The sequence below is a fragment of the Anoplopoma fimbria genome, chromosome 16, assembly GCF_027596085.1.
Source record: "Anoplopoma fimbria isolate UVic2021 breed Golden Eagle Sablefish chromosome 16, Afim_UVic_2022, whole genome shotgun sequence".
NCBI lineage: Eukaryota > Metazoa > Chordata > Actinopteri > Perciformes > Anoplopomatidae > Anoplopoma > Anoplopoma fimbria.
The window spans coordinates 9,113,792-9,134,509 of NC_072464.1; the positions used below are offsets into that span (position 1 = coordinate 9,113,792).

General features: G+C 41.0%; 1 protein-coding gene across 1 annotated transcript; it reads left to right on the forward strand.

Moving 5' to 3' along the window:
* The first annotated feature begins 101 nt into the window (after positions 1-101).
* kpna3 (karyopherin alpha 3 (importin alpha 4)) lies at positions 102-17,505 on the forward strand. Its single transcript, XM_054615096.1, has 17 exons — positions 102-297; positions 2,695-2,739; positions 6,852-6,941; positions 8,676-8,705; positions 8,830-8,882; positions 8,981-9,076; positions 10,233-10,318; positions 10,864-10,950; positions 11,050-11,219; positions 11,545-11,589; positions 11,705-11,836; positions 11,976-12,104; positions 12,577-12,681; positions 12,970-13,041; positions 13,340-13,502; positions 13,779-13,873; positions 13,971-17,505. The coding sequence occupies exons 1-17, from the start codon at positions 229-231 to the stop codon at positions 14,067-14,069; spliced, it is 1,566 nt and encodes a 521-aa protein (XP_054471071.1). The 5' UTR covers positions 102-228; the 3' UTR covers positions 14,070-17,505.
* The last annotated feature ends 3,213 nt before the right edge of the window (positions 17,506-20,718 follow it).

The window sequence follows — 20,718 nt, forward strand, 5'->3', positions numbered from 1 at the left end:
GTCGAGGAAGCCTTGGAAACCAGAGGTCAGCCCATGCAGGAGGTATTTGGTATTCGTTAACTCCTCCCCTCACCCACAGAGCTGTTACGTCCTCCTCCTCCCTCCTCCTCCCCCTCCTCCCCGGAGCCAGCAGCAGCAGCAGCAGCACAGGAGCTGCCGTGCCTCGTCTCTCACTGAGGAGATCCCGAAAGCCGGAGCTAACTAAATTAGCTAAACCCCCGTACAGCCATGGCAGAAAACGCCGGCTTGGAAAACCACCGCATCAAGAGCTTTAAGAATAAAGGACGTGATGTCGAGGTGAGCTGACACATACACGCGGGTGTAAACGAGATGAATCGAGTTGGTTTAGCGCTGGAGATGACAGTCTTTGGGCCTCGTTGGGGAGCCTGGCCCCGGCTGCAGCTGCCAGCTAGCTAGCTAGCTAACTAGTTAGCACGGAAGCTAACGTCAGGACTCCGCCGTCAGAAGTGTCTATTTGAATATCTGGTGAACGGTGCATCGCCCCCGAAATCAAGCCATTGTGATGGTTGTTGTGCAGCTAATACCAGTATGCTCCCAGTACCCCGTGGGTAGTGTTTGTAAAGAGTACATTGGGAGCATTAAGAGATGCCGCTGTAACTGTCACTGCCAGCTAGCATGGACTAGCTAGCTGGATGGACACCGGTCGCTAGCGAGGCTGGGCCCGACCGGCACCCACACTTTGACGTTTGCTACGTTTAACAACCAAGCTAAACACCCTTTAGCAACACCAACGCTATGTCTGTGAACGTCCACACACATCTGTCATTATTAGTAAAGCATCGTTTCAGGTTGACCTGCGTGGTTGGTCCACCTCCACCTCCACCCTGACCAAACACCGCCCCTCCTTGTTAGCATGCTAACGCTGTCAAGCCAACAGCTAGCACGTAGAGCCAGGTGAGCTGCTAGCTAAGCCACTAAACAGTTAGCTGGGTGGTAGTGATGAGGTGACCTTTAGTCTTACTGTGTGTTTTCATGTGGTAGACGGCCTAAACTAAAACCTTTCACTGTTTGACTGGAGTCCACCAGTGAGACTTGGACAACATGGAGTTAGCAGTATTAACTATAACCTGGTCCAACGTTGTAATGTTATCTGGCACATTTCTTATTATACTTTACTTTGATATTGCTATATTAACTTAAAGGTGAAGGTGACAATTGTTATTTGTTTCACTCCCAAGTCGCATTGTATTCTATAAAGCACCATTATATGATGTACCTGCTGTCAAATCTAACACAACAAGTACTGCAGCATCATTCAACTCACTAGTCCGATACTAAGTATGTTTGACAGCATCTGTCTGTAATCCCAATTGACATGAGGACCAAACCATTTGTCCAAGGCTGTGTTCAGACAAGCAAACAGTGCTGGATCATAAGAAGACGTGGAAGTAACGCATATCTAGACTTGTTGAGGTTAAACATAGAGATGATAATTATGTTTGTACTCTCAGCCTAATGATTTACCAACACAGCTATGTTTTAAATGGCCCCTTCAAAAGTCTGCCAGGATGCGTACTCACCTTCAAAATCCCTAAAATAACAGATTGATGCCCGATAGGTGGTTGTTTTGAAACTTGGAGTGAGCTGAACAAGCACATGGCTACTATGACAGACTGGGTTTTGCCAAGCGCATTCCTGACGCTATTTCAGGCATCTTTGATGTCTGACCCGGGTCCACTGAAGAGCCTCTGCATGAATTTGAGTTTTCTGAAATAGATGAGTCAGACTACAGGAGGGGAGAGCATGCCAGTTTGGGTTTTATTTATTTAGGTCAGGCATAACAGATTGCTCTTCATTTCTGACATCATTAGGAACAGCTTTGAATTGCAAAGCAGTAAAGTCTCACATGCTGCCGGCCATAAGCTCCTTTCTTTTTCCAGGGTATAATATAGAAGGTGTTTATAACTTAGATTGGTCAATCATCTTACCCCGAAATATAATTTAGAATTACTGGTTTTATGAAAATTTAGTTTTTGGACTATTTTCTGCGTTGCCTCTAGGGGTTCTTTGTTTTGGGAACAGTTTTATATTTTGGGTACAGCAACCAACCACATTAGGCAAATTAAGCCAATTAAAGTGAACTGGACTGCATTCATTCCTCTTCACATCCAAGCTGGATCAATAGATTTCATGTTATGCTGTCTATTAGCTTTAAGAGGCATTTTTGTTTTTAGGTTACATTATTGTTTTGGAGTCGTTGGGAGACACCTCTCTGCTCCACAGCCTCCTGAGTTATGACTGTCCCAGATTACGTAAGGGGCTATTTAGGAAAGCAATATGAACCTCTTCAAACAGTCACAAGATCTTAGATCACCTTAAACTGTTCAGGATAAATTGCAAACCCAACAGACAGTCTTTCCTCACTTTGTTTTGGTTGTTTTCTAGATCTCTTATCTTCAAATGTGTTGGTTTTAGTGCCTGTTTTTAGGGTTCCGCACAGATTTGTCTAAATTTGAAAAAAAAGTAATCTATTTGCCCCATGTTGTCTTAATGTTTTTTTTTTGTGTGTGTAATCCAATTGAAAACAGTAAAGTGGTATTTTATGATTAATTAGGTATTTTTTTTATCCATGTTAAAGGTTACAGTGTATATTTTCCACTGCATTTTCCAGTGGTTTAAATTTTAACTTAAGCTAACTTATTTGCTTTCTTTGTTTTTGTTTCTTTGATACAGACTATGAGAAGACATCGGAATGAAGTGACAGTTGAGTTGAGAAAGGTGAGAAAAGATGCACCTGTCTACACACACATACACACTCAGTCAAAGTATTGTACATCTGTCTCAAATCCTAGACCAGTTGTGTTGGACTTGAGAACACAGCTAAAACTGCCAATAATTGCAGAGTTTGGCATTTATGTTCATAGCACTTGGCAACCATATCCATTTAAATAATATGTATTGACCCTTAAGTGAACTGGCTCAATTATTAAACAAAGGTTGGATCTATTGAACATTTATATATTTATGTTATTGAATTTCTTTAATTGTTGCACACTATCTGTAATTTAATAGTGACACAAAGCTTTTTGGGACTAGTCTTCTGACTGCAACTGCTTATTGTTTAAAAGATTCACAGGAAAACAGTAGAATAAGCATAAACGTGGTACAAGGAATTCTACTCGGCATGTATTCAATTTGGCCAACAAGCAGTGGGTTGCACTGCAACAAAAGTTAGGCCAGGATCAGGCTTTTACCAGGCTACCGTGTTTGTAGTTGATTTGCTGCACTCTCATAGTTCCAGCACGGTGAAGAGCTGCCATTTTTTGATGCTGTGCTATTGTCTGTGTTGATTGTTGAAGCAAAACATGAACAAAGGGGGCCTATACTTTTGAAAGAGATGGTACAATGTGCAGTATAAGCATGTGACATATTTTTGTTGTTGTCATGGTTCTTTTTAAGGCCTAAACCTACTGAAAGGTTAAATGACCTGCCACAATTGACCAGCCTCAGTTGCCATGGCACACTGCAGATTTGAAATGCCAACACCACAGAACCAGGGGTATTTATGGAAAAGGTTGTTGTTTAGGCAAAATGTTGCCATATTACAGAACTCATTCTTTTAACTTGACCTTAATACTGTAGGTCCTAGTTCAAAAATATAAAGTGGATAAGAATCAAATATTGTTATGATATGGATGAAAATTGAACTAGATTGTGTGAAATTGGCATCATGCTATCTGCTGGACTAAATACATATCATTCTGTTGAAGTTGTTTGGAATGCAAAAACACTTAGTCCACTCACAGTTGTTACAGAGTGAAGCTTCTCCAACCTCGTAAATCAATCTTTGGCTCAACACAGACAAGGTTCTGGCCGAGGCACACACAACCTACAACATAAAAGTGTTTTCTTGGTCTTACATCAAGTAATAAATGGAATTAATGTGAAGAAGTGATATCAGATGTGACCTACCGCTGGCAATGTCATTTTAACCACTGAAAGTGGTGTTTTGCCACAGTTTTATTAGTGAGTAAGTGTGAAGTTGGTGATTCTTTAATAAAATAAAAAATCCTTAGCTTTTGATTCCTTTTAGCTCGTACCAAACAGGTACTGCGGCTGCAGAAAAAACAGCTTTGGTCGCTAGGTTCTCATTTGTTGCTCCAAAACCGAGTAGAAATGAAAAAGCAACGTTCCTCATAACACTTGTTAATGTTTGGCCATTTCTTCAAAATGCACTTGTTGGATGCTTTCAGTGTGTTTGGGCCTTTACTCTGAAGCATGGTCTTAAAATTAAACAAGGACTATAAGATTAAAATATCAACTTTCAGCTTGAATTTGAGGGTGTTTACATCTACCTCAGATGAGCACTGTAGGATTTGTCACAGAGTTGGAGTGCATATTCTTTGCAAATGAATGATTGCCCAAGTCAATGACCTATAAACATCATAAAACCCAATCCCTGGCAGTGCAATTCATGTTTGATATTAATGTCGTTTTGGTGAATATAATCTGGATTTTTGATGCAAACAAGTCACCAGAGTCAGAACGGGTTGAAACTAGACTTCAGCATGTGATTTGCTTCATTGACGGTCACTTGGTAAGACTTACTAGTTGTGGGTTGCAGCGTTGTCTATCATGAATAAGATCATTGGAATAATTATGTCTTAACGGTTTGACTACAATTAAACAGCAGATGAATTGGAACTGAATTGTAAAGTGTTGCATTGTCTTACTTTTTGTACTGTGAAATCAGGTCTGTCGTGCAACTTTTTATGTTGCTGATGGGTCGGAGGTTGTTTTTATTTTCACAAACAGTCGGCAGCTGACTTGTGCAAGATGAATAGATAAGTCACATGTTAGCTGGTCTGAGAGTTTCTTTTCAGTTTGAGTGTGCTATCTGACAACAGGAAGACCCATCACGACTACCACCTTTTTTCCTTTAAAAAATAACTTTCTTTAGAAATTGAGCACAAACACTATCAGAATGGCCCATCCATCAGGGTTATATCCACTACAAAGGCCAAATTAAGTAGTGGTGTTCCTTTTTTAAGCATGAATATCCACACACATTTCATAATGATATTTTTAATAGGGTTCATCTTTTGCCTGACTGATACATTTTATCCACAAGTCTTATCTGCATTAGTTGAGTTATAGAGGTGCATCGTGATGTGGACAAATCTGCATCGATGCAGTGACATAATCTGGAGTTTGGTTTCATTTCAGCTCAGTGAGTGTTTACTGCCTTTTGCTGTCATTTACTGTCAAAAAACGTTTCTCTCCTCTTTATCTCCTGTCCTATGATCTCTGTTTCCACGAGGGTGGAGCTTACACATACACTGTGTGTGTTAGAAGCAGCGTGGCGGTACTGGGCAGTCCGCTTACTTGTTGCTCTCGCTACCAATATTACCTGCTCTTTTTCAGCAACGTTGGGCTTAAAAAACATGCGTGCAGGTTGAAATTCAACTGTGGTGTTGTTCTTTTGGGAGATGCAGTGTCTTAACCCAAGTAAGAGTAGAATAGCTATGAGCATGGAACGCATTTCAAATACTCCTAGCATTTAGGAAGTTCCCTGTCTTAGTGCTGCTATGTCAAAACCACATTTTTGTAGATTGCAGCGCACTTGTAATGCACTGCAGAAGGATTTATGTTTTGTCTTTGTAATGTTTATGTAATAAGGTGGCTCACACAAGTACTGGAATTGAGAAAAAAGAGGCCACTTTTTATGTTATATGCTAGTAGTCTGATTTTTGAAAGCACTCTATAAATAAAAGAGGGAGTTCAGATTTTGTCTGCTTGTATTAATTGATGAGAAAGTCGCCATGTGCAGTCATATAGAAAATTGAGAATGCAATATAGTGAGATCATCGAGAATCTTTGTGCATTGGAATCATTGACAGTCGAATTATAATTGATGAAATCGTTAAGCCAGTGAAGATGCACATCACTATTATGTCATATGATATAAATTGGAGTTGCTCCCTCTTATTGTCCTGGACTAGGAGAGGCAAATGTGGATTGTGGAAGAGGAAGCCCTCTTTGTGCCCCACAAAATGAACCTTTTCCTCAGTAAAAATGTGTTTTTGACAGCTCGTCATGGCACAAAAGTGACGCCATCAGAAAAATGATAGCAAGTAAACATCATGTTAGATGGTGGACAGATTCACTTGCATGTCTTGGTATATGGCCTTCTGATAATAAACAAAATTCAAGCTACTCCTATTCATACTTAGAGACTTGCTCTGAAAGCGAATTTCAGAGCAAGTCTGAGAATAGGAGTAAACAAGCACATAGAGCAGCACAGGCATCAGCAGACGCCTGGAGAGCGCTGGAACAGCCAGGAGTGTTGAGACATAGAACGTCATTGCTATGAAATACTGAGGTGGTCTCAAGTCTAGCACATTCCTTTTTAGCTGGATCGGAGCTGCAAGAAGCACTGAACGAGCTGATTAGTCATCAATGACGCACATCAGCATGATGCAGAGGAATGTAGGGCATGGGAATCTCCTCCTACCACTGACTCAGATACCCTGTATAGTGATGGGATGTGTGAGTCTTTCTAAATGTCATTATGTACATATGTCATCTTGTTTCAAAGCTGAATGAATGTCTGCTTGCAGAGTGTGGTGAACGGGTCAGACGGTTAAGGGTCAGTGTCTTTCAAAGATGAGTGTGTGTTTTTGCTTTGTGGACTAGCCTGCGGGCAGAATTCTCTGACTTACCCACTTAGAATACATTCTATAAAGTTAAAGTTTGGGAAAGAGGAATTGTTTTAAAGGGTAGGCCTCGATTCACTGTCACTTTAAGAATTCATGAATGCATTAATGAACACTTTCATCTCCCCCCCTCATTGCTTTTCTGTCTATTTTTTTATTTTTTTCTCTTGTCAGAACAAACGAGACGAACATCTACTGAAGAAGAGAAATGTCCCGCAGGAGGAGAGTCTGGAGGACTCTGATGTCGAGTCAGACTTCAAAGGAGTAAGTGTGTGTGTATGTGCTGGAGCGTGAGAGATCTAGTGAGACTGGACTGTCTGGATAACAGATCAGAAGGGTTAAAATCAAGTGGGCAGTGTATTTAATTCAAGCTGCGTGTGATACACACTGGAAACAGTAGCTGCTTCAGTTAGGATAAAATGTGTCTTAAGGGAAAGTTCTGTTTTCACTGGGATTTTCTACCAAATAAAAAGCAAATATATATATATATATTCCAAAACTTCAAGGGGCCAATTTACCCACACTACAAAAATAAGCATTCGTCCTTAGGAGACAGAAAGTTCATTCTTAATCTTGGAAAGAGAAGCTGACAAAAACAATCTCACCACAAGGTTAATTTAGTTTCTGTTCTGGCGCTTTTAAAACATATCCCACACTCTTCATGGAGATGGTGATCTCCCAGTTCTCTTGGAATTGTAGATGTTCAAATGCCCAAGATCAGTTTAGTCAACAATTCCATGACAACTGGGTAAACTACATCTGTTGATTTAAGATATGTTTAGAGGCTCCACAACAGCTAGTAGATGGACAGTTTGGTAAATTCATTTTGTCATTTTCTCTTACCTACTTGTGTCTTTCCATGCTAATTTCAGTTTTGTGATGAGCAAAACTAGATAAATCTAGATGAGAATTAATTAGTTTTTTCCAGAAATAATGTTCCAGTTTCTCAGGATAATCAACAGAACAGTTTTTTCTACTGACACCGGGACAATGTTTCTAGAAAAGCAAACTGTTTTTTTGTTTATTTCTTTTTTCCTGGTTTTGAGCACGACAAATCTCAATGACAAGTATATTGAAATGATGGCAGATAGCTAATTGATTGAATATGTGTAAAAATTGTTTTTGTTATTAATTATTACAGAATAATTATTCTTATTTTCTGGAGAGTAGGCTATGCACAACTATAGCCAAGTCTGTGGTCTCTAGAAAACTGCAAAACTCCCTTTCTCTTGTTGCTATAATGTCATTTGAGTGTTCTAGTTTCTCCATATAGTTTACTATGCTGTATGTGGGATAAGTGAAGCAATATGCTGTATATATGTATATGTACATGTGTATATATAAAGCCTTTGAAACCTAGAGACGTAGCTTAATCAAAATACCACTTGATGCAGAAATAAGCTAGCCTGGATGTGGGGTGGGACATCAACGCTTTATCTTTGCACTCCTATTGAACGTTCAGAGTCACACACAAAAACACTACAGGGAAAAGCGAGGGTGCAGCTCATGGTAATTTCCTTCATCCCTTTCACCTCACAGCCACCAATCATTTTGCATATTGCTAATTTTCATGTCATACATCAAGGTGCTGTGGAGAAAGCTGCTTTAGTCTCAATATAGACTTAGAAAGTATATTTACATAAATTGGGAAAAAAAAAAGGTGGTGTTAATCAAGGGTCACATGCAATGTTTTTTGTTTTTTTTGTTATGCTGCAAAAGTATTCAAAGCATCTTCTCATGCTCTTCATAATATAATGTGATATGAAATCGTGAGAATGATATCTGAGCTGCAAGTGATACAAAATGTTTATTTGTAACACTGTTTATTTTGCACCCTAATGACATGAGAGAAATGCATTGTTTTAACACAGTTGTTTTTGCACAGTTTTGCAGTCTGATGTCTAAGATTGACTGCTGGAGTGGTTCACCTTTTGATGATAGCTTATGCTGAGCAGACTCTGACTGTGCTAATATTCCTCTTCATTTCTCTTTGTTCAGCAAAACGTAACGCTTGATGCCATCTTACAGGTAAGAGTTCACTCAAGTCTTCTGTTATGAATTTTCTACTCCCAAATGTACCAACAATAGCTCCTAAACTGTTGAATTATTCTGTGCTTACATTTATCATGGCGTTCACTCCTTGTCTCTGCAGAACGCTGTCAGTGATAATGCAGTTATCCAGCTCAGTGCTGTCCAGGCAGCCAGGTGAGTGACTTAAAGAACACACTCACACAGACGGCAACTGTTTTTTTTTTAATTGTAAATGAAGTTCTTGAGGATTTCTTTTTTCTGCTCTTTGTCAGAAAACTGCTCTCAAGCGACAGAAACCCTCCCATCGACGACTTGATAAAGTCTGGGATCTTACCCATTTTAGTCAAATGCCTGGAACGGGACGACAAGTAAGTCTTCCACCACAGTTTGTGTTGTCTTCAGTGTTATTTGTCTATGCTGTTCTAGCTGTTAGGACTGCAGACAGTTGTGATGGATTACTGACGCTACTACATCAAGTCTTCGCCCCAACAGAAGCTTTCTGTGCGTGTGCGTGCGTGCGTGCGCATGTCCCAGTGTGTCCACACGTGAGAGTGTGTTGAAGCACGCAGGGCAGTTGGCTGGTCCTCTCGGTCCAGGCCAAGCCAAATATAACAGCATTCCTGTCTCTCGGAGTTCCCCAATTCCCAGGACCTTGTGTTCACTGATGGGAGGGAGAATGAATAGTTGTGGGGGAAGAATTTGTCAAGGAAGAAGTTGTAAGGACCTACCATGGCAAATGACAGCAGATAGCATCATGTTAGCATTGAAGCACCATCTTATATTGGACATTACTTTTATTTATTTGAGGTGCAAATGCAGCAGTACAGTTTAAACCATGTGCCTCTGTCAAGAGAAAGTAATTGTTGCCATAGCATTATGGCAGAAAGCCAAGCCAGCTTAGCCTAATGACATCACCACAATGCAAAGTGCAGCATGAAGATGAGCCCCAGAAAATTAAACTATTCCGTCCTTTCTGTCTATCACAAAGGGCCCCACACCCTGCTTACTGTTGTACATCGCTTATTCCCACACTTATTACACCAGAAGGAAATTTTACCGTTTACCTGGTAAAATATTCAGTGGAACAGACACACCTCTAACACCCTTTGCTGTGATTTACCAGCATTTGGCTGGTGGGTGGTGTTAGGATCATCTGCGATTGTGTGATTTCTAATGTGTATTTTAAAATCATGTCATGATAGTTTTTCCTTTTTGAGCACAGCACCAGTTCATGAAACGGCTAGATATCTAGACCACTGATCTGGTGTCTGGTGTTTTCTTTACCACTCAGACTGTGTTTACACCAGGATTTCATATAGATTGTGAAAGTGTTTATGAACCTTTTTTATAATAATGAAAAACTCTTCTAGGCCCTGATGAGAAACGAGCTTTTGATTAAAATAGGTCAAAAAAGGCCAAAAGAAAGACAGGGAATTCAGCAAGATTCACATCGATATTCAGCATTATTATTATTATATTTTTTATGTCTTTCTTATTAATTATTTTTGTTTACTTTTCCTGCAGCCCCTCTCTTCAGTTTGAGGCAGCCTGGGCTCTGACCAACATTGCCTCTGGGACTTCAGCACAGACTCAGGCTGTGGTTAAATCCAGTAAGTTGACCCTACATGCTGCCTTCTGGCAGTCTGTGTTTGTATACTGTCTGCAATCTTCCAAGCTATAATATTTGTTTTACACTCAATGAGGCAGCCAGTCATTTGGGATCATGTGTTTATTAGATAACTGCACTCTTATTTTGAAACAAAGCCAACATGACTGTCTCTGTAACAGCCAGTTTATCACATGAATACTGATCATGGTTTCCACTAAAGATGCTCCATAACAAATACATCACAAGTTGTCATTGCAATACTTTCATTGGATGAAAGTATTGCAATGACAAAGAGGTGGAAAAAACTAACAGGGGAATCATATGAAGATGGCAGTTGGCTGGCTTTAAATAGCATATTCACCTTGGCTACCAGGAAGGAATTGTTTGTTATTGCTACTTAACTTTAGATCAGCTGTTAGGAGTTGTGACAGTCATGAATTTGAGTTGCTCTAGTTTGGCTTTAAACGTGACCCAAGGCCTTTCCTTGGAGATTGACAATTCGTCACCGTGGGCAAGTTTTTGATACGTTGATGTTTGTGTGTCCAGATGCAGTGCCGCTGTTCCTGCGACTGCTACACTCTCCCCACCAGAACGTATGTGAACAGGCTGTATGGGCTTTAGGAAACATTATAGGTAAGTAGTGTCCTCTAGTTGAAGTGTGTGTTTAGGTGTTTTTACTGCTTGGAGGCAACTGTTCAGAGTAATGTTGACCTCTGCCCCTTGCCTGTCCAGGTGATGGTCCACAGTGCAGGGATTATGTCATCTCCCTGGGCGTGGTCAAACCCCTGCTTTCTTTCATCAACCCATCCATCCCCATTACCTTCCTCCGCAATGTCACCTGGGTCATTGTTAACCTCTGCCGCAACAAGGATCCACCACCACCTATGGAAACCGTGCAAGAGGTGGGTGTGTGTGTGTGTGTGTGCAGGCTGTCGTGTGCCAGACAGATGGATGTGTTGCTCTGCTGTTGACTGTGAGTCTGCAGGCTGAGTCACACAGAGTTTTTTTGCTGCGCCTTTTCAGTAGCCAAATCAGCCTCGTCACCCAGGGGAGTTTCTGACTATAAAGCTCCTTATGCATCATTTGAAGTCTGGTTTTGACAGCTATTCCTCTTTGTAAATTGGTTCTTTTGGTCTTTTCACTCTGCCCTGTTTTTGACTTCATCTGATCCATCTATTCCGTTGCCTACATCCAACCCACTCACAACCTTCTTTTCTTTCCTCATAGATTTTGCCCGCCCTCTGTGTGCTAATATATCACACCGATATAAATGTAAGTATCAGAGCAAAGGGGGATTTTCATTCTGTATTTACTGATTTTTATGGATTGTGTAGAAAAATCACTTGCTTTTTGCCGTTTTACGAGTTTCGTGTGTCTCCATGTTTAGATCCTAGTAGACACAGTGTGGGCTCTGTCCTATCTGACGGACGGGGGCAACGAGCAGATCCAAATGGTCATTGATTCTGGAGTCGTTCCATTTCTTGTGCCTCTCCTCAGCCATCAGGAGGTCAAAGTTCAGGTGAGACTTTGTTTTATTGATTGAATTCATTCGTCATTGGCTTTTCATCTACAGTGAGATGAAAGTTTAATCCTCAAGAAATGAATCACCAAAGTAATTCCAAGTTTTTTGAATGCCCTCCTTTGTCTTCGACCTGCAGACGGCAGCTCTGAGGGCCGTGGGTAACATTGTGACAGGGACAGACGAGCAGACACAGGTTGTGCTCAACTGTGACGTCCTCTCACACTTCCCCAACCTGCTCACACATCCGAAAGAAAAGATCAACAAGGTATCACAACCAGTTTCTTACTGCTTTGTATGGAAGTAGGAGTTAAGTGTCTGGCTTCACTTTCAGTGAGTCTCATGCCATTGATAGGAGCCAGCTATTTCCCTGTCTGGAAGTATAATATACCTGCTCCTGCTGCCAGTAGAGTTTGTAGGTTCTTTTGTTAATTCTTTTTCAATAAAAAAAGATATGTATTACCCTGATTGCATGGGAGCACGATTATTTAGTTGTGAAGGTGCTGGAGCCAGATCATATACAAAATCAAATGTAAAATATGTTTGGAATTGGAGGGTAACACTGGAGTTAAAAATGTAAAAATATATATTTTTCAAAAATTGATTCAGAGTCAACCATCTGCTGTATTCCCTGTGTACTTGCCCGATGCAGCAAAAAGGGCGCTTGGCAGAATATCTGTTTGTGTGTGTTTGGAAGATATAGAGCAGGTTCTGAGCATTTGTGATTGGTCTGTTTCCAGGAAGCAGTCTGGTTCCTTTCCAACATCACAGCTGGAAACCAGCAGCAGGTCCAGGCTGTTATAGATGCTGGACTGATTCCCATGATCATTCACCAACTGGCTAAGGTTTGTGCTCGGTAGAATAACAAAAAGAAAATCCTTTTAAGCTTTATCTTCTCAATTCTTTCTTCCTTATTTTCACGGTATTACACAGAGTGTCGTCATCAATTGCACGTATTCAGTTACATTGACACATTCCATGTTTTGTAGCCAGAGAAGCAAAGCAACTCTTGATAAAATGAATTGAACACTGAAAGCAAACGTGGCCAAGATTTCTCTGTGTGCTTCGTAGTTCTGCTTCTCTAGAAAAGACCTGCTATTTGCACATCTTAGTGACAGCCTGTCTCTCCGCAGGGTGACTTTGGTACACAGAAGGAGGCAGCGTGGGCCATCAGCAACCTCACAATCAGTGGGAGGAAAGACCAGGTGAGCTGTGCTTTGGGACCAGTGATGTAGAAATCTAGAACTCGTTTTGAATTAATTTACTGCAAATGTGTTTTTATTTAAATGTGAGTCAGTCATATAATATTCCATAATTTAAATAGTAAATGTTTACCTCACCACTTCATGCTTTTTCAAGAGGCAGAACTGTCGCCATAAATGAAGGATGAAACTAGGGGAAGTTGATTTTGTAACAAAATGACAACGCGTGTTCCACACTTGTAACCATGTACCTGTGTTGTAATCAAGTATGGATGTTGTGTGTATGTGTGGGTTCGTGTAGGTGGAGTTCCTGGTGGAGCAGAACGTCATCCCTCCTTTCTGTAACCTGCTGTCGGTGAAAGACTCCCAGGTGGTGCAGGTTGTCCTGGACGGCCTGAAGAATATCCTCATCATGGCAGGAGATGAAGCCAGCACTATCGCTGAGATCATAGAGGAGTGTGGAGGTCTGTATCTGGCTGATGGTTTCCTTGCAAAACGATTCAGTCTGCTCTCTCTATTTTTTTGTAATCATCTCATAAATTTAGGTTGCTGTATTTTTTTGTTAGGAAAATTGGTTTACGTTGTTTTTTCCCCAAGAACTAGATTTGTCTTATCTGGCAAATGAGTGCATATTTCGACTGCCTTCGTCATTGCATCATTTAATTATGTATGTTCTTGTAGTTGCCAGTATTTATGTGATTAATGACGGAGGAAATGTTGTCATTGTTTTGGTTTTTCAGGTTTGGAGAAGATTGAAAATCTGCAGCAGCATGAGAATGAGGATATCTACAAACTAGCCTTTGAGATTATTGATCAGTACTTTTCAGGAGATGATGTAAGTTTACCACCGGCGATCTTCATTTGTTTTTCTTGCTCAGTCAACAATCTGCTCTGCTGTGATCTCAAAAAATCTGTCCTTTTTTTTTTTTCAGATTGATGAAGATCCCAGCTTGATCCCTGACACAACTCAAGGAGGGACCTTCAACTTTGATCCAGCTTCCAACATGCAAACGAAGGAGTTTAATTTCTAAAAAGCCAGGATGTTTGGGTCAACCAGCTGCACGGGTACTCTGTAATCACCCCAGACATTCATCCATCTCTCCTCCAACCTGGCAACCTGGTACCGAAGGATTTACTTAGCATCACTTCAACATGGAAACTCACCACTGAAGGATTTATCCACCCCACCTCTGCACTGAGGGGTGTTTTTTGTTTTGTTTTTGTTAATGGTCATCCTTCACCGAGCACGGCAACCCTTTACAGGAGTCCAGGTCATTCAGCAGGCAGAATCATCATCTGGCAACCTGCATCAGGAGGGTTATTGCTATTCTCTGCCAGTGCTTCTAAATATCACACAAAAATAAAACCAGAAGGAAGAATAAGCCTTCGTGGCAAGATTTAGTTGCCAAATGTCAAGTCTTCACAAACACAAAAAAACACAAGCGCATTTTCAGACACAAACACACACACACACACACACACACACACACACACACACACACACACACACACACACACACACACACACACACACATAAACACTTTTTGACACTTAGAATTTGTGTGCATACTTCTGTTAGAAGCCATCATATCACTTATGGGGAAGAAATACTGCTGTTTGTTTGTGGTTTATTTTTGTGCTTTCCCTTCCCTGGATTGTCCTCTGGTGTTACTTCACCTACGCGCACACTGACATACAAGTACACACTTTAGTCACACAGATTCCCCAATGGCGGCACCCCAATACCCCTCTCTCCCCCAGTTTAAAGAGTTAATCCCAGAGCTAAGCCATCAATAACCACGGACCCCTGCTGCCCCTCCAGGAGAGTCCTGGGGCCGGTGGAGGGTGGGGGGAAGGGCTCCAAGGCAAAAAGAGGACTCCGTGGCAAACTGACTGACGGGACATCTGACTCAATGAAGTCACTTTTTTTAAAATGTGACATCTGTTGAATTATCAAGCTTAACGTTTGTTTTAACACAAAAAAATCTAAATGTGAAGAAAAATGCCATAATTATTATTTCTTTCAAAACCTACAACTGTAAAACCTGCTAACTGCCTGCTTCTGATTCAGCAGAGCGACAACAGTTTTTGATTTTTACGGATGTGAATACCCGTCATGGGAGGAGGCACCTTTAGGCGAAGACGCAGAGACTTAAGAGAAGAGGAACATGTCAGCTGTAGCGTTTTATCACTCTGCAGGACATCCACTTGTGCAGCATGAGCTCGGTCATGTCCTGTGATCCAGCAAAGTGCTTGCCTGGGACTGCCCTGTAATGTGAAAACGTTTAAGGGGGGGCTCAAACAAAAAAAGAAAACGTCAAGCTAAAATCGATCCGAATTGTTTATTTTAATTATTTTAAATTCTCTCTTTAAACAAATATTTTGGTTTAATGTTTCAACATCTTCTGGTTGAGTCGGTGGAGCTTCCATATGGCTTGTTTTAATTTTACTTTTCTTCAGTCTTATGCACACGTCTGAGAAGGCATATTGATGTCTGCCTGCAGAAAGGGACCTATACTCATTGAAGACTAGACTTATATAACGAGTACAGGTCCTGATTACAGTACTTAACTACTTTTTTCGATGAAGAGGTCACATGTCATCACTCAATTTGAATAATTGTACAAAAAATGTGATGTGAATCTCTCCATGCCGTCTAATGAATATATGAATATATTTACATAAAGCCTGTACAAAGCTGCTGCAGCTGACAGTCATTGGATGGACGATAACCTTACTGTCAAAGATGGCTGGGGAGGATTTCATTTTTTTTTTCTTTTGTCGTTGAAGCAATATTTCTTTGTTTCAATGTTTTTATTTTTGACTTGCATATGTATTGTGATGACATGCTGATGAATTGGAACAGGCTGGTTTTTTTCCTTTTTTTTTTTTTTTTTTTTCTCTTCGTAGTGGTGACGGGCTGTTTTAAGATGTGCCGTCCCATGTCCCAGTTGGTGTATGGGTGCGGTTTCAGGGTGACAAACTTTGAACCCGACCCTGGCCCTGGTCTGGAAGACTTTATGATCCTCTGGTTGGATGCTAACTACTGAGAGGGGGTCGGAACAGGTGGGGAGGGGGAGGGGGTCACACTGGGGTTTTAAATATTGGGCGGGGTTGTTATGAGCAGCCCAGGCTTGTTTTTGGGACTAGCTGTTTATTACTGAACAAAACTATAGAGAGGGTGTACAGTCATGAACTAGCAGACTAGACCGAGCCACTTTAAAGATTTACAATTTCGTTGCCTTGTATCTGAATTGGATACAAGCTTATGTTTGTTGCAAGATTTTTACTTGCTAATGAAAAGTTGTTTTAAATAAAATAATAGGAGAACAGCAACAGACAGCGTTTTGGCCTCTGATTGTTTATATCTTTTTATAAATTTTAGATTGAATTTCTCTCTTTAAGGTGGCTCATTGATGCTTTCAACTCTTGTGCATATTAAAGACAAGAATGAGTTGAAAATCATTGTGCCTTTTGTTTTTCATTTCAACTAAAACTAGGTTTTATTGAATAGAAACAATTCTTTGAGCAACTGGAGGATTTTGAAAAGGGAGATGCAGTAATATGTGGTCTCCCTGTTGTTTGGAGTTTGCCATGGGAATGGTCAATGCTGCTCTCTGCTGAGAGTTCCTGCTTCCCTCCGATTGAATTCACTGAACATTGTAACATACATTTTCTACCACTCATTTATCCCCCCAAAACACTGCAAACCACCATTGCCATACTTCAGTCAGGGGATTTCGATATCATCTCCTCTCATCTCACCCTCAGGACATGATCTGTGTTTCTGATCCTAACCAAAATAAACTTGCTGTTTAGCCGTTGGATCCTCCGTGCTTTCAAGTGTTGTGATTCACGCATACGATTAGTCAAATGTAAGACGTATAAGTGGGAATGTGAAAGAAGCTTTTAGCGGGGCTGGTTTCCCAGTATTTGTGTGAGAAGGAAGAACATCCTTTTCCCCTTTAGCTCATGAGTTGTTATGCTCCTGACTTTGCTTTCACTTCTTCTTAATGGGTGTGATTAAATTGACCATCGTATCTTGTCAAACAGAAATGTTAAGTACTCTGACCATTTTATTTCTGTTGCACATCCTTTACATTTCAGGTGAGATCTGTCAGCATCTAATAACAGGGTTGTTGTCATTTGTTGTTTGAATTTTCTCTTTCTTCAGGTGATGTTTTTGAATTTACCCAACAACCTAGGTATTTTTGGCTGCAGATAACTGGCCTCCAAGTGGAATACAAACGCTGCTTTACACAGATCCAGATTCCCCAGGCACCGGGTGTATGGTGTGGCAATTTGATTGGATTCATCTTTTGGGGTAATATGCAATACCACAGCAAGATGTAAACTAAAGTGTAAAGGCAGATCCTGGATTTTTACCTAATCATTACTATCTGTTTCATAAAAATCAAATTTTTGCACAGTGTGCGATTTCCAAAATAAATCCATGTGTTGTTGAATTACCACAAACCTACATGTGTAGGTGTTATTAAATCAGATAACTCTGATGCAATAAGAGTTGTGTTTGAAAATACTTTAATTGGTTTAAGTTGTTTTTTTCCCCAAGAACTTTAACAAGTTTTCTTATTCACGATGGAAGTTTAAAGTACAATTCTATTACAACTGAGCAGACCCCATCTGCTGAGGAAGATCATGTAAAAAGATGCAAAACAGCTACTGATTGGAGTTTGGTGAAAATCTTTTGCCAGTGACTTCTGAGTTTCTGGGGCTCTGGTCAAAATATATAATGACTGCCATCTGCAATGTAAATGAGGAATACTACAGGCATAAATAAAAAAAATACTAACAGTGTACTACAACCGAGCATACTCCATTGGCTGACCATGGAATAAGGTAGAAACTTGGAAAGTTTGACATTTTTTTGGTTAAACCGCTGTTTCCAAAGACGAACTGTACAAAACTGATCTTTATATGCAAAATCTGGTGAAATTGTCCTTCCACAGCTTCATGGATTGGATTCAGGTTGGTCAGTCTAGTCTGATCTCCGTCTGCAATCGATTATTTTGGTCTTTCAGTCACGTGACATTATTTATTTTTTCCTCCTCACTTCCGCAAATACGCGTCAGTGGAGCTGAGTGTGGAAGCTCCAGCAGAAGGTGAGAACGGACGGACGGACATCCCGTCACTGGTGGCCCCGAACCGTAAACGACAACACCAGCAACAGACCTGTTTAACCAAAACGTTCATATTGTTCTTTTTTTTTAAAGTTTTTTTTAGTTTTTTTTACAGCTGTTTTCTTCTTTTTACGGTTGTTGACCGGACGGATCCGTCTAGCAGCGGCTCGTGTCGGCTCCACAGTCTGCTGAACAATGCGTCTGTAACAATGGTCCACATGGGGCTGGCTAACTAAGAGAAGTAGTGCTTGTTTGCTGGGGTGTTTTAATATAACTAAGGCAACAGTGTTACAGTACATACAGTGGGTACGGAAAGTATTCAGACCCCTTTAAATTTTTCACTCTTTGTTTCATTGCAGCCATTTGCTAAAATCGAAAAAGTTCATTTTTTTTCGCATTAATGTACACTCAGCAACCCATCTTGACAGAAAAAAACAGAAATGTAGAAATTTTTGCAAATTTATTAAAAAAGAAAAACTGAAATATCACATGGTCATAAGTATTCAGACCCTTTGCTGTGACACTCATATTTAACTCACATGCTGTCCATTTCTTCTGATCCTCCTTGAGATGGTTCTACTCCTTCATTGGAGTCCAGCTGTGTTTAATTAAACTGATTGGACTTGATTAGGAAAGGCACACACCTGTCTATATAAGACCTTACAGCTCACAGTGCATGTCAGAACAAATGAGAATCATGAGGTCGAAGGAACTGCCCAAGGAGCTCAGAGACAGAATTGTGGCAAGGCACAGATCTGGCCAAGGTTACAAAAGAATTTCTGCAGCACTCAAGGTTCCTAAGAGCACAGTGGCCTCCATAATCCTTAAATGGAAGAAGTATGGGATGACCAGAACTCTTCCTAGACCTGGCCGTCCAGCCAAACTGAGCAATCGTGGGAGAAGAGCCTTGGTGAGAGAGGTAAAGAAGAACCCAAAGATCACTGTGGCTGAGCTCCAGAGATGCAGTAGGGAGATGGGAGAAAGTTCCACAAAGTCAACTATCACTGCAGCCCTCCACCAGTCGGGGCTTTATGGCAGAGTGGCCCGACGGAAGCCTCTCCTCAGTGCAAGACATATGAAAGCCCGCATAGAGTTTGCCAAAAAACACATGGAGGACTCCCAAACTATGAGAAATAAGATTCTCTGGTCTGATGAGACCAAGATTGAACTTTTTGGCGTTAATTCTAAGCGGTATATGTGGAGAAAACCAGGCACTGCTCATCACCTGCCCAATACAATCCCAACAGTGAAACATGGTGGTGGCAGCATCATGCTATGGGGGTGTTTTTCAGCTGCAGGGACAGGACGACTGGTTGCAATTGAAGGAAAGATGAATGCGGCCAAGTACAGAGATATCCTGGAAGAAAACCTCCTCCAGAGTGCTCAGGACCTCAGACTGGGCCGAAGGTTCACCTTCCAACAAGACAATGACCCGAAGCACACAGCTAAAATAACAAAGGAGTGGCTTCGGAACAAGTCTGTGACCATTCTTGACTGGCCCAGCCAGAGCCCTGACCTAAACCCAATTGAGCATCTCTGGAGAGACCTGAAAATGGCTGTCCACCAACGTTCACCATCCAACCTGACAGAACTGGAGAGGATCTGCAAGGAAGAATGGCAGAGGATCCCCAAATCCAGGTGTGAGAAACTTGTTGCATCATTCCCAAGAAGACTCATGGCTGTACTAGCTCAAAAGGGTGCTTCTACTCAATACTGAGCAAAGGGTCTGAATACTTAATAATAATAATAATGGATTTTATTTATATAGCACACTTTAAAATACAAAGAAATCTCAAGGTGCTGCACAGGGTAGAACAATCACAATAATCAAATATAATAATAAAACACTAAAAACAAAAAATAAAATAAAAATTTAAATTTTTTAATTTAATCATAATGAAATCTAAGAATATCTATTAAAACCGAACAACCACCCAAACACAAGCAATCCAAATTATCAAGACCCTAGGGGAAAGCAGAGAGGAACAGGTGAGTTTTAAGACTTGATTTAAAAGCGGTGAGGGAGTCTAAGGCCCTGATCTTCTCCGGGAGCTCATTCCACAGGCGTGGCCCCAGTGAAGAGAAGGCACGATCTCCCATGGTAGCCAGCTTTGTCCGGGGAACCGCAAGGATGTTGGATTTTCCTGACCTTAGTGTCCTGGATGTGGATTGAGGGGTGAGGAGGTCCAGGAGGTAGGTTGGACCGGTACAGCTTATGGCCTTGAATACTAGCAGAAGTACTTTGAAAGTGATGCGTTGTTTTATGGGAAGCCAGTGGAGGGAGTGGAGGACTGGGGTGATGTGTTCGGATTTCCGTGTCCTGGTGAGAACCCGGGCGGCACTGTTCTGGACATATTGTAACCTCTGGATGGTTTTGGCTGGTAGACCTGCGAGCAGAGAGTTACAGTAGTCAATCCGAGAGCTGATAAATGCGTGCACCAATTTTTCTGCATCACGTTTGGGTAGTGAGGGTCTTAGCCTTGAGATGTTTCTCAGGTGGTAGAATGATGTTTGGCAGACAGATTTGATGTGCACATC

What these genes read in the sequence shown, in the direction of transcription:
- kpna3 (XM_054615096.1), top strand. Translation starts at nt 229, where the DNA reads ATGGCAGAAAACGCCGGCTTGGAAAACCACCGCATCAAGAGCTTTAAG. An exon ending in ATCAGGAGGTCAAAGTTCAG is followed by an intron (nt 11,837 to 11,975) that starts GTGAGACTTTGT and finishes TTCGACCTGCAG; the next exon opens with ACGGCAGCTCTGAGGGCCGT. An exon ending in AGTACTTTTCAGGAGATGAT is followed by an intron (nt 13,874 to 13,970) that starts GTAAGTTTACCA and finishes TTTTTTTTTCAG; the next exon opens with ATTGATGAAGATCCCAGCTT.